This window comes from Oryzias latipes, chromosome 3 (genome assembly GCF_002234675.1).
Source record: "Oryzias latipes chromosome 3, ASM223467v1".
Taxonomy (NCBI): Eukaryota; Metazoa; Chordata; class Actinopteri; order Beloniformes; family Adrianichthyidae; genus Oryzias; species Oryzias latipes.
Genome location: NC_019861.2, coordinates 22,006,332 through 22,020,970, shown reverse-complemented (window position 1 = coordinate 22,020,970; position 14,639 = coordinate 22,006,332). Strand labels below are relative to the sequence as shown.

General features: G+C 36.9%; 2 protein-coding genes across 3 annotated transcripts in view; one reads left to right on the top strand and one right to left on the bottom strand.

Moving 5' to 3' along the window:
- Positions 1 to 363: 363 nt before the first annotated feature.
- Positions 364 to 9,972, bottom strand: LOC101159002 (C-type lectin domain family 18 member A-like; the record flags this gene model as incomplete). The annotated part of the gene is given in 12 exon segments (XM_023951101.1): positions 364 to 3,932; positions 3,935 to 3,960; positions 4,409 to 4,506; positions 4,632 to 4,703; positions 4,705 to 4,761; positions 4,884 to 4,903; positions 4,906 to 4,954; positions 4,957 to 4,997; positions 5,861 to 5,953; positions 6,028 to 6,135; positions 6,213 to 6,399; positions 9,769 to 9,972. Coding segments are annotated over 12 exon segments (1,089 nt in total), but the record flags the coding sequence as incomplete, so codon positions are not given.
- LOC101169526 (fibulin-7) overlaps positions 9,972 to 14,639 on the top strand; it is a 13,621-nt gene continuing 8,953 nt past the window's right edge. For both annotated transcript variants that reach the window (XM_011491703.2, XM_004067207.3), the window contains exon 1: positions 9,972 to 12,676. In XM_011491703.2, coding sequence (XP_011490005.1) covers positions 12,608 to 12,676 — 69 coding nt within the window. In that variant the 5' untranslated portion in view covers positions 9,972 to 12,607. The remainder of the gene's footprint in view (positions 12,677 to 14,639) is intronic.

Genomic DNA, 14,639 nt, shown 5'->3' with positions numbered 1-14,639 from the left:
CGGAACAGGAAAACTTATTTCTTTGATAAAGTTGGGATGTTTTTATATTGGAATGAGAAGAAGCTTCCTTGTGTGCTCAGCTAATGGTTACTTAGTGAGCTGACCTGGCTCCAATTATTTTTGTTTACAACAACCTAAAAGAGCTTTGTGTTGTTTATGGTTCGGTGGGTCTTCTGTACAATCAGAGAGAATGGTATAAAGGATATCACAAACAGGTGCTTAATAAAGTTTTCTAAATCAAAACACAGATATCCTTTAAACCTTTTAACGCAGCACCTTCAACCATTTTTAGTAACATTTCTTGTTATTATTTTACACCTGAGGTCTACCATCAGGACTGCAGCTGCTCTGTTTAAATGTACCTCTACACAGTCAAATATTTTTTTAATGACTAGTTATGTTTTTGTTCACCGCAGATTTTATGTTCTGTGGAATTTCAGTATATTCATACAGTGTGCTAAAGTCCTCACCTTCAAAGCGGACATTTGCAAAATGATCTATCAAAAACAAATAGCCATTTGCTGCTGTGTCGCTCATCCCACTCCTCCTGAAGACCCTGAGGGCTTTGGAGAATATGCCCTTGGAGGTCGTAACATACATATGGTCGAGTCTCGATTTCTGTAAAGTGAAAGATACTTGAATCTATTTTTGGAGCTAACTCTACAAAAAGCAAGGTCAGACAAGGTTCTGACACAACAAAGACCCCTACGTCTTTCTACTCTAATGTACAATATTTGAAAGGCCCTCTCAGCTAATAATTTTAGATGACTCTGAAAAAAGTATTTAGCTTTTTGTTCTTTTTAATCTTTTTTTCCTCTGGTCTTAACTTTAAGAGTTATAAAAATAGTAAAACTGGGATAGCCAAATATCTGCATTTGCCCAACCATTTATAACACAACTTGTACAAGTGAGGAAATGTGCAAAAATAAATGAGTGATAAATATGTAAATATATATATTTTTAATTATTATTTTATAATGGTTTATGCATATAAACCATTGTCTCATGCATATGAAGCTTTTTCAAATGATAAATGTGTACATTTCTGTCAAATAATAGACAAAGTGAATGAAATTAATTTTTCATCAACGTACATTGAAGTGACTTAAGAGAGTTGCTCAGAGCTAAATATTATATCTTAAATGCTTCATAAGGTTTTTTTCTCAGCACATTGAAAACAAGAGTATAAACAGATACACAGCACTATTTCACAAGAAATTAATTTTAAATAATCTCCATTCATCATGGTGCGCTTTTTGTTTTTTACTTATCAAGAGTATGCAGAAAGTCTGAGCTTGAATTATTTAGTTTCTCCGTCTATTTCTTTTTGTGTTGGATTTATTTGTTGTCGTCTAATCAAAAAGCGGATCCTCAAGCAGCCCCCTAACTCAGTCGGAAGTGGGTCATTCATTTTTTCTTGCTTTACTTTCGCTAGCTGCCTAAAATATCCTTTGATTCTGACAGACATAACAGATTTTTAGGTGCATGAGGAGACAGGCGACATAAGAAAAGTCCACTTAAACTGCCTTTTCAAAGTGCTCACGCAGAAGGATCAAAATAAACTATTTATTGATGAAATAATTTCATATACACTCGTAGTAAATACTTTAGTGATTGAAGTCGTGGGGCATCCGTCTGATCTCAGTTCATCAGACGTTCCCCCACAGGTCAATGTGCTCTGCAGCTGCATAAAAAACACAGAAAAGCACACATGCAGGTTATGGAAGCATGAGAACATAGGTGGCGCTCAGAATGCTGAACAGAAGTGCTCCAGCTTTACAGTGAGAAAAAAAAATGCATTGAGCTGTTTGGTTCAATAATCCCCAGTTATCTTGTGAGTCTACTCACAGATAAATGTGAAGAGACTGCTAATTAAACACTAAACTCCATTCAGATGGAAATACACATGACATGCAAAGCACCGTGTCTGTCTCAGTCTGTGTGATACCACTTATCATTTTATTACTAATTAACAAAAAAAAAGCGCAGACAGCTGGGAACCACTGAAGAGGTGCAGCACACATTTCTTACCCTTTATTGTTGAAATAAAATGCACTTTATTTTGAAAAAACAAACTAATTGGATGGATATGTTCACAAGGGTTTACCACTATTTATGACTTTGGCAGTGTGACACACAAATGTGGAGTAAGCCTCAAGTTTAGATAAAGATCTACCCAATCACAAACTGCGGAGGCAGACAATGGGGTCTTAGCAGCGCGGACCACAGTCGCAGCAGATTTATCTATGAATAATGAAACCAGATGACACTCCAGACCTGTCCAAAGAAACAGTCAAGAGGGCAAAACAAAACATCTTCCTCCGGCTCATTCCGCTCGATCAATACAAGAGCTACATGTGTCTAAACAGTGCCGGCCTCCGTGGTGCTGTATTGACGTTCAATGCTTCTTGATGGTGATTACCAAGTGCCATTGATTTGGACTGACAGACATGTGAAATGTGTAAACACGATCACCCGTAGATTTCACTGATGTTTCCACTTTGTTATTGAACACAGTAGATCTGCGGTTTACATCTACGCTGCCCTGCAGTGACTGATGGAGGCTTTGAGAAAAGTAACACTAAACATCTGAGTAATGTGGAGCACAGCAGGAGAAATTTGTCCTGCAAAAAAAGAAAAAAACAGCCAAAATGAGGCTCAAATAACGTATTTACAAAAAAAAAACAATTCTTTGTGAAATTCTGAGACGAAGGAATCTCTCTGTGACATCTCCAGAAATGAAACCAGGATGAGAAGTTTTCAGCATCAAAGCATTCTTTTCACCATCTTCTCAAATTTTCAACTTAGTATCAATTTCATTAAAGATGTTGGCACTGATTTGTTATTTTTCAGCGCTACGGCCATGAAGTCTGAGGAGAGAAATATCTGTTTCACCATTGAAAGCTGGAGCCTGCTGTTTTCTACTTTAAAGAAGCACAACACACAGCACAATGCATCATTCTAAGGGAAATATGAGAGAATGAGTGTTTCTCCTACAAAACAACTGTAGATGGGGTACTGACTGAAAACTCCTTAAATGGGCTACTGTGCCTCCTAGCTACAACGGTCACAAATGCAACTTTCCAAATAACCCTTTTGGTTCAGTATTCTGGAAACAAGCCCTGGCATTTGATAAAGGCAAACAAAACGTACTTGCCCTCACAAGCAAAGTAGTTGCATGTTTAGGTGGGTGCTAGATTTCATCATGGGGCCGCTTATCATAAGTTTCAGCCATGGACATGTCCAACATTGAAGTGATGACGAACAAACCTTCTTCAGGCAGAAACATGTTGATAAAGAGAGGAGAGGCTGACTGGTTCAACAGGCTACTGATCCTTAACATCTGAAACATTAAGGAAAAGGCATTTGCTGTTTCCCAACCTAAACACCATAATATATTTTAAAAAAAGACAGAAAGAAAATAGGGTCCAGAATTTCTCAAACATGTTATTATTCAAACCATTTTTGCTTCAGGTTGTTTTGAACATGTTTGTTGTGATGGCATCACCTTTAATCATCTTTGTTATTTTTTAATCAATGTTTTACTTGATATCTGAAATGGGTTTAATATATCTGTGTTTTGTGTTTTTTTTTACGATAGTATTTCATTATTTTTGAAATAAATCAAATTGTAATCAACATAAAAAAACATAATATGGGACATTTAAAATATTTAAAGGAACAGCAGATTACTTTCTGTTTCTGGAAGAAAAAGGTTGAGTCCTTGAGTCAGTAATTTTTCACAGAACACAACAATACAGTGACATTAGACGATCATTGACCCGCTGTATGAGATTTTTAGTTACTTCTGCCAAAGACACTTCCATCCCTCCATACACACTTTCTTCCAGTTTCCCCTGGACAAGTTTTACCATGCTGACAAATGTATCTGTTCTGTGTTTTGCAGCGTTGATCATTCCAGTTGAATGCACAGCTTGCAACTCTGCACAATTCCCAAAACTGAAGAAAAAAAAACTGAAATATGCAGCTTAAAGTACATTTAGACCTAAACTCCATAAAATAAGTATTTTTAAAATACTGTTAAGTTTTTATGTTATGAGTTAAAATGTTAACGTTTTTTAAGGACAAAAATGAAAAGTAGTATTTAATACAGGCAGTTTTGATTGTGACTGAATGGTTACTAAAGCCCTGGAAAGAAAAAATGAGGCCCCTGTGGGCCAATATAAAAATGACAAGTGCCACACTGATGTTTGTGATGCAGACATTTGATGCTTTCTCATTTTGCATTTGAAGCAGAAAAAAATCTGAAATTCTCACAGAGAAAGTTTATTTTTTTTTTCTTTTGAAAGATGATTATTGTTTAAACATCTACATCCAAATGCGTTTAGCTATCCCAATCATGATACATTCTGCAGAAGTCCATATAAGTTCCAAATATGCCTCATACCCTTGGCTGTCGGGCTGCCCAAAGGCAAAGCTGCTGAACTGCAGCATTTTTCCTGAGTCCCAGCGAAATGAGTCTTTAGGAGGTTTATATGTTAAACCCGTGAGATAAAAATATTTAGACATACACCATTTTTACTGCTATACTGATTTTTTTTCTGCCAAACTAAAATAAACATCTCAGTGCCATCCTGTATCTAATTTTAACCAAGGAAAAAGGTTCTACCAATCCAGAAGTTTCCAGTTTCAGAGTCTGTGTGGGTGACTTCATTGCTTTTCTCAAGCTCACTGAGATAAAAAAGCCAGGATGTCCTGAACCTTCTGACTGTGGATTTCTGCCAGAATTCCCCCAAGACTCTGTTCAGCACACAGTTGGAGCAAGAGAATCCTCTTTAATGGTCAAATCTACAATAGAGAATTCATTATTAAGTTATCGAATATGCCCCGCACTCTAACAGGATAACACACCTGTCTCTTACCTGACAGTGACTATGGGCTCCTGATAGGAGTCAGCCTCTGAAGAGATAGTGTAGCACGTTCCATCATCATCATCATTATCAAATCACAGCTGTGGAGGGGAAAAGACACCTTCTCTATCAATAAAACAAGCAAATAGATTATCCTGACGTTAAACTCATTTCAATGTATCCAATCTGATACGGATTCAAAGGTATAAAGTATAAAGCAGTCCTAAAATCATACTTTTGTTATTGTGATTCACATTCCTTGACTTGCAGTTGGTGTTTGCAGCAAATAAATTATACTATACAAGTTATTGAAAAAGCTGCTAAAAAATCCTTTTAAGAAATGGACAGACATACAAAAGCCTTTAAGCAAGGCCTGAAACCAGGTTTGTGTGAGAAATGAAGTTTGACTTTCAACAAAAAGTACAGGTACAGCCACTAATGAGCTTGAAAGCTAAATGTGTAGAAAAAAAGTTAAAAGGAATAAAACAGAAAAAAAACACAAAAGAATAACCAAAAAGTCCAAAAAAGAAAAAAATGCAAAAAAAACTCAAAACAATTAAAAGAAAATACAAATTGCCTAAACAAAAAACAGCAACAAGGAACCAATCAGTGAAACGTATCTGTTTAAAATTTATAAAAAGAAGAGCAACAAAATTATCAATGTCAGAGAAATAAACTACAAAAAATAAAAATAAAACAAAAATACAACTACAAAAAGATCAATGACTCAAATCTTACACAAAAAGCAACTACCAAGATAACCAAATGGTGACACCAACAGCCTGAAAACATCTGCTTGATCATCAAGCCTTGATGAAATGAGATGACCTCATAAATAGGAACTTGAGAGTTCTACATGTGCCTGCTGGAAAATTCTGGGCTTTTTAATTTTTCTGTCATTTTTTACAGTTAGATGGTCAGTAGAAATATCTGACATGCTGGGACTTCCCATTCAAAATCAAATAACTGTAGTGTAAAATTGCCCCCACCTGCACATTCTGCACCACCAAAGCCAACATGACATAAGCAGGAGCATTGCTCTTCTTTGAAACGGCCGTGAACACACTGCACACTGCATCGAACTGGAAGAAGCCAAATCCGTGAAAGCCTGTGTCAGCCTTTTCCTTTTGAATGGAGACAGTTTAATGAGCCATACCCTGACAGAAGCGTCCAGTGAACCCAGGATCACACTTGCACTTGCAGAACGAAACATTGAGATGACCGTGTTGACCACAGCTCATCCAAAATGGGTTCTTTGGAATCTCTAGTAAAATGATACGGGCATGTTCATTGCTAATTACACCACTTGATGTAGCAATAAAACAGAGAATGGATTCTTACCACATAATCCACCTACGTGGTCCCACAGTCTAAAGCAGCCAGACATGGAAGAGGTGCAGAGGGAGCAGGACAGACCCAGTTTTTAGGGCCTCACCAGTTTACCATTAACCTCCCAGTTCCCCCTGAAAACCACACACATGTTTTGCATAATAAAGGACGTGAAAAAGAAACTGTTTTCAAAGAAAAACATTCACTCGTATATTCAGCTTGTTTTCTTTTTTCCAAATTCTTGTAACGTATATAGAAAAAAAACATGTTCTTTTTACCCAGGGTAATATGCACAAACAAATATTTCCCAGATATCTCCATCTCTTAGACACAGCTGGCTGGCACAGCCAACGTGACTTGAAGTAGCCCAAACAAGCTGCATGACATAGGTGTTCACACCACATCAGCATTTTCAAAATAAAACCTATTGTGTCATGTGTAATTACAGCACAGCATCGGGCAGATAGGGCTGTATATTTTTAATAGGCACCTGAGTGTAGTGCTGACACGCTGCATTCTCTCTGCATTTCCCACTCAAGAAGAAAAAATCATTTCCTTCTTCAAACCAGGCATGAATGATATCTGAAAACGAGGCGATACGATGGGTGGAGAGATGCGTGTTCCAGCCAATGTGACGGGAAAATGGACCGTTTTGAGGGGACAGGTCTGCGCCGCACCGCATAGCCTGCTTCTCTGCAAGAATAGCCATCCTTCCATCCCACTCCTTAAGAAAAAGACACTATTTTCAGACATGTCACTTCATAAGCGTTGCAACACTGCAAAGCGTCTCACTTTTCCCTGTTTCAGAAGCTCACAAAAGGTTTAACAAGCAAAACAGTCAGAGAGGAGAAGATTTTACATACATATTTTACAGATATTTCCTATCAAACGTCTATACATTAGACTTTTAAGTGCTGATTGAAGCCATTTCATCTGTTTTTGTGCCATCAGTTTTACTCATGTTTCCCTCTGTGTGTGTTGTTATGCTTCTTGTTTACTTTGGTTCTCACCCACTCTGCTCCTAATCCTAATGATTACACAATTATTATTATAACTTATGGCTGCAGATGCTTCTTATTTATCGATTGGTCCTTGGTGAATGTTGTTCACATATTAATTGACTCATCACACTTTTCTACCACTCTATTTGTCATTTCGGTTCTGTTTGGTTATTCTAATTAAAGGTTTCGCCTTATTCAATAAATAGTAACATTTCTTTTACCATTCATCACACCTCCTCATAACCCTCTAAAGCCCACTACATCAGAGAATTAACAGAAAATTATTTTATTTAAAAAAAAATGTAAGCTCTGAAAAAATCCGAAAAAAAGTAATATCCTTTTTTTTATGAGATATACAACAGAAGGTATCAGTTATGATATGTTGGGTGATTTGGTAAGTTTTTGCTCACAAAATGTTAGTTTAAGAAGCAAAGGTATTGATGAGTTTTCAGGAAAGAAAAAGAGGACTGTCTCAAATTTGATCCACACATTTTTAACTGTATTATAAACAATGAATTCTAAACAAATTTTGCCTTGTTGACGGCACTGGTTAACTTAGAAATAACAGGTCATATTGAAGTTCTTACTTCCTTGTTGTGTAATTAGCTTTGGGAAGCTTTGACCTTTTGATGTTTTTCAGGTAGAGAAGTTCAAAGCAATCCCAGAAAGAGGGGACTGGGCTGAAAAAGACGAGTTCCTGAAGTGTTGGCATGTTATTGTATCCTACAGCAAAGCATTAATGAATGCACGATAATCACTTGAACACATTTTAATCATGCTCACTGGTTAATTCCTGAATGTGTGTGCGTGTGTGTGGGTCAGCCGAAGCCTTGAGCCTTTAACGTTTATCAGCAAAGCTCTTTAATAGGCCTCTTCAGCTCGGCAAATCTCACACTAAGGGTTTTCACAAGGAAATTACCTGTAATACCAGAGTTATGAATACAGGATGATTATCCACATCCTCTCTTTCTCATTACTGCCTTATCAGGCGAGAACAGTTCTCTGGGGCTAGAGAGCAGCTGAAAAAGGGGGCTCACAGTCTGGGTGGCAGTGAGAATGTAATTCTGACAAAGTGACAGTATGCCCCAACACAAATTTCACACGTGTTACGTGTTTAATGCCTTGTGAGTTTTACTGTCAGTCTCTAGTTCTTGGTTATTATCACATTAAATACAAGTTATAGCCTTCTCTTAGAGATAGGAAAGGTATTTATTGGTCATTTAACTGTGTTGACTTTGAGTATTTATTTTTACATCTAATTTTTTTGGGGCTATGTTGGCACATTTGTTTCACATTACTGAGACTGCCTATGTTTCAGTGGAAAACAACAAAACCTGAAACACTGTGCCAAGGTATTTCCTTCTTAAAAAAATAAATACATAAAAATACAAAATAAATCTACCATCCAAAACTATACTTAAGGGTTTATTTAATCTTGATGGTAAGGACAATATTTTCTAAACTAAGACAGATCCTAAATTATTTTGATTTAAGACAGAATTTTAAAATTACAGGAAGCCTACTAACCTTTACTTTTTTTCCACACTTGCCATGACCAGCAGCTGAGCAAACAGATGAGAGCTGAAGGCTTTTTGTGTTGGACAGATTTTACTGTTACAGTAGGGGGCTATGCATCTTCTGACACAGGAGGTGTATATTTGTATAAACCCGTTGTTTGAGGCTAAACAAAATTCATATTAATTATGTTTGCATACATTTATTGTTAGACTGGACAGAAAAGAGAAGGAGTGAGTGGGATGTTAAAGATGGGGGATAGGGGAATAAAAATAGGTTTAAGAAGTAGGCGGCTGATTGAAAAGCAGGAGGAGGTAGAATTACAGAACAGGTAACAAGTTGGTCGAGGTTTTTTATTACTGTCAAACATAGATGTTAGTCAAAAGGGCGGGGCCTGTCCACCGACATATTACAAACATACATACCTGCTGGCTCCAAAAACCTTCACATACATACATGTCAACACGTAGACAATAAAAATACAGCCAACTGGCAAGTACATATGCATACATAAAAACATGTGTCAATCATGTATCATTCCTGATGCATAGTATTTGTGCAAAGGCGGCGTGGCACTTGTGCTAGTTCCCACAACACTCCTGCTTATTTCTCTTAAAATAACATAGTTTTAAAGACTTTAGCCAAACACCATCATACAGTTCTGTGCTTTTGATCAGTGAAACTATCATATATTTGGCAGCACAATCTTAAGGCTGTAAACAGTGTGTAAATTGAACAGGGTAATCAGGTTCTGGTATCTCTCTCCCTTTGTTAATATAGAATAGCTCATGATTACACCGGTAAAGTTGAAGCGTAGCTGACACGTCTTATTTATTTTACTGTGTTTACCTTTTTTTATGGATTTAAGTCTTTAAGGCTTCTTGAACCTGTGAATGTTTCAAATGTGAAATTGCTTTTCCAAAAACTAGAGATCAGATTTGTAATTTTTAGGCAAATGAAACCCTGAGCCCTACTGGTAAAGTTTAGGACAATAATACTGAACCTCTCAGTTAGATGAAAAAACAAACACACTGTTCAAATGGACATCAGACACAAGAGTCACCACAAACCATCTTTTGCATGTTAGCTGCCATAGGTCTGACCCGGCTGCGCAGTCTATTGTGCAGAGCAACAATCACAGAGCGCTGCTTTATCCCAAGTTCTGAAAGAAAACACAATTGCTTATATCCAATACCTCTGCAGCTGTTGCCATGACAACAAAATGCAAATGTGCAGACGAGAGGTTTGAGTTCACATCAGATATAGAGACTTTAGAGCATAGCTGTATCAGTCAGCGTTTACTCATCTAGAGCCAAAACCCAATTGTAAATTACAAACACCCGATTTAGAAAAGAAATCCGTCTGGCAAAGGGGTCGCGACATAAACTTTTTGATTTTAAACATACATCTCTCACAAATATTGGCCTTCAATACAACAATTTGTTTTGCAGATAAAATGGTAAAGGTGACTTTGATCCCTCTGTCATTCATTTCAAGTCATTTACTAAGTTGAGTCTACCAATTACTTTTTGCAGATATGGATTTGAAAATATGGGAGGTGGTGTGACTCAGCCCATAAGTTGTAGGTTAATTTTTCTGCCATGTGTTTGTCAAAATGCCATCAACATGGAAATGAGTTCAGATAATGCCACATTTCAGCAGAACAGCAGGGAATCACGTTAGCATTGGTGCCGGATAAATCCAGTCCCCAACAGTCGGCATATGATTTTCACCTGCCTGCCAACACGAAGATAAAAGTTTGAAGCGCTCGAAAACCGTACTTAAGCAGACGAAAAGGAAAAAAACATATACACACACACATCAAAATTCTGCAAGAAGATAAATAAAAATAGATAAATAAAAGCTTGAATTAAAATACTGAGTGTGGATACCGGTGTCAGGAGGAGTTTGTGCGGCTGATGAATCTGTGGTGAAGAAGGCCGGGAGAAACAAAACAACAAACGAATCCAAACCCAGAAGAGCTGCTGCTGCAGTTGACCCCATTGTGAAGATCTGAAACAGCATGACCCCCTTGTTTCACTTAGTCTTATAACTTAACCCCTCCCCAAGTCACTCCACCCCTGCTGCTCTCCACCTACCTGTTCTGACCCACTCAGCTTAGGGTGACAGTAGGGGACTATGGTCTTGCTGTGAGTCTAAAAGAATGTATGTTTAAAACCCCCATTTGTTGCATTTTTCCCAGACAAATGTCCATTTGAAACATTATTTGTGAAGCCAATGGGTGAATCAAATTAATCTAATCCATAATTTCTATAGAAAATACAAAGAAATTTAACTTCATCAATAAATTTGCATTATTTTTATTAATAAAAATACATCTTTGCAGGATTTAAGCCCATTTGACGAGTTTTCAATTTTACCTGATTTGCTAAATGCGGCAAACCAAAATGAGAGAACATTCAAATTAATTGACCTCATTTTTAATTAAATGTTTTTAACAACTAATGTCAAGAAACAAATACCAGATGACATGGATGAATGTTGTTCAGCTTATGTCTTTTTTTAAAAGAAAAATAATTTATCCAACATTCCCATTTTTAACAAACCAACTACTAGATTATGTTTTAATTATTTTTCTAAGTACATATTGTCGTAATGATAAGTGTCACAAATTTGCACATGTTTTGAAAAAATCATGTTCATCACAATTGCATATTAATGGGAAAAATAGCACATCAGCATAATAGAAGCAACATTCACATGGCTTGATTAAGATGCACTTCGTTTCTTATTCCAACCAAATATGGAGTTTAGCTTAAAGTTTTCATTTAAAGCAACAGAAATGATGAAGATTGATGTTTTAGATCTTGAGGAAAGTAACGTGGCTTCATCTAAAAATGATCCAGAAGAATGCAGGCCAGTTTGAGAGCATTTGATGGACCTAAAAGTGTTTGTTAAAATGGAGACAAAGTTGTTTTTTCTTCTTTTCTTTGACTTTTTTATGGGAAGCCTGAATCATGACATGTCAACCATTTGATGATTCAGTGCCTGGGATGGCTGCAGGGTGTTGCAGCAGACTCATCTTTTCTCTGTGAGCTGTGTGTGTTTTTACAGGAACAATTTAGCCCCCCAGGCAGTGCTGCTCTTTTATCTCTTGATGGTTTTGTTGCATCAGTGCGTTCCTCTCTGACCCTGTTGGCCACACAGTCTGCTCTGAAGACACACCTTCACAGTAACAAGTTTATTTCAGTTAATCCAGAGAATAAATGTGGAGAATACACACGCATCTGCATGATTATTTGTGTAGTTGGATTTATTGAATAGAACTTAAATCTATTTGGTCATTTCTTTTTTAATCCACACAATTTTAAAAACATAAGGTTGATTGTATGAACTCATCTTCAGTTCATAACAGTCATCATTTTTATTTTTTCCTTTTATTCCAATGTTCTGAGCTTTGTTTAGGTCCTCCAATTAACGTGAAAACACAGTAACTGTTGCATTTTAAGTTAACTTGTGTCTTTAACTATATGAACTATCCTGTTCCTTTGGGTTAGTGTCAACTTAAGAGGAGCTCCAGTTGTTTCCGACAACAGAAACATGCCTTCAGTATGCATAAACACCTGCAGAGGGCACAGCTTCCCTATGGATTGTATCCTTATCAAGCTGCCTGAGAGGAAGTGCACTCCAAATAAAGTAAAGGGATAAAGTGTGGTGGTGATTTTCTTTTTTTTTTGCAGTCTCTTATCTGATTGGTTCCTGAAGTATAAACCCATGCATTCCACACCATTAAGCTGAAGCAGCTTTTTACTCCAGACTGTGGTGTTTTTCTCACCTGGAGTTGATGCTCGGTGTAAAGGCAGCCTCTCTGCTCGCAGCAGCCAATATCTGAAGACTGCTCATCCACACTACTCTCAAATCAGCGCAAACATGTTTATATGTGCAGTGAATGTAATCTTCCTGGTGTGTTTCTGTTCACTTCATCAAACATTTGGACAGGTAAGAATCAATGCAACTCAACATTGTTACTAAAAGAATGAGTGCGTTCATTTTAAAGTCCCAGCAAGAAGTCTTAGCTCATTTTAGTTTAATGATGTTTAATGATTTAAAATTAGATTTCAAATGTTTGTTATAATTAGCTACAAAATGTTGCATGAGTTAATAATCAGGTACCAATTATTTAATTGCAACAACTTTATTTTCTGAGAGTTAATCAGTGTTAACAGAGCAAACCTTCAGTCGGCAGTTCTTTGCATGCAATCCTCAGAAACATCTCACAAGCTTCAGTGACTGAATTTGCCCATTATGTCTATGGGCCATTTGCTGTTAGCTATTTCCAGGAAGCTGCTTGTGTCTCTGAATGACTCACTTCAAGCCTTTGCGTGCTGTTCTGAATCTGTGCATGTACAGAATTTGTTTGTATATTTGCCGAGATTTGGCCAACATGAAAGTGTGTTTGCCCTGAAGGGCGTCAGGACCACGTGCTGTGTGTGTCTCGCTTCTACACACTACATTCAGGTGCAATGTTGTTTTTTCAAGCCTGTTCCATGATTTAATGTGAGGCCACGATAAATGTTGTCAAGTCTGAGTAGAAGGAGGCCTTTGAAAGATACACTGTAAAAAAAAAAAAGAAACGGCCACCATACGACTGAACTTGTTCCAAACCACAGCCAAGGCTAAGTAGGAATGTGTCTTTGACAAATATTGACTTATCTTACATAACTGAAGCAAGAAGAAAACACTAATTGCTGATGTGAAAACATAAAAAGGGGACAGTTTGGTTGGAATAAGAAGCACATGAAAGAGTCATATTAATAAGGTATCACTGTATGACAAAAAGTGTCTGCTACTTAGACCCTTCAGCCAATGGTAAGAGAGGGTGTAGCTCAAGATGAAGGTGTTCTAACCCACTGCTTGACCCCGAACTGAGCAAAGACACTGCCCACAAAGCAAACAAACCACTCTGGCATTCAACACCACTTTCTAAAGATAGCATATTTTCATGTAGTCCAGCTTTTTAACTTCTGCAGAGGCTAACACCTGAAAACACATCAGCATGTCACACAGACTGTTTCTCAGTTTATGACTGCAGTGAAGTATCCAGGTATTTAACCAGGAGGTTTCAGATCCTTTTGCAATTACCACACAGTGAACTTCTGCCTCAGTCTAGCAAATTTTTACTATTTAGGGCATTTAGAGATTCATGCAGAAGTTTTAATGCAGTGGAGGAAATATACCTTTTAAGCATCTTTGCCTACCAGTTAGGAAGAAAAACAGATGTTTCTTTGAGTCCAGTGAAGGTCCAGATTTATGGATAGCATCTTAAAACGTAGAAGCTGCTATTTCTTTCTTGAAAATTTAAGTTAAAGAGCACTAAGTAAGATGACTTTCCCATTCAGACTGTTTCTTCTGCACCAGAGCTTGTTTTCCCACAAACTCTGCTTTGTTAACCTCAACTCTGATGTTGACCAACAAGGAGAACTTCAGTTCACCTGGAAAAAAGGATCTTGATTAAAAAAGAAAGAATAATGTTTTTTTTAAAGTGCATTTTCAAATAAAAAGTTTTACAAATATCTTGTCAGAAATCTGCTGGAGATATAGGTGCTAATTAATATTTAATTGTCCGAGGACTAAACTTACATTTAGTTTAACTTAAAAAATGTTTTTACCATTTTTGGCAATACACACCCTAGAAAAAAGCATGGTGTTGCATCTTCTAGGTCTAGCGCAATATTAAAACAAAACAGAACTTGCTTTCCAGGTATGAATTTCATTAAGCATCTTAAAACATCTGCAAGTTCACATTAATACATAATCATGTTCAGGACATTTGGAGCCTAATTAATGTAATCTAATTTGACTGCACATCGCTTTAAATGCATTTATGGTATACTATAATTTCAAACACATGATCCAGAATCTATTACATCAAAGAGAAATCAATCAAGATCTTTCTGCTATA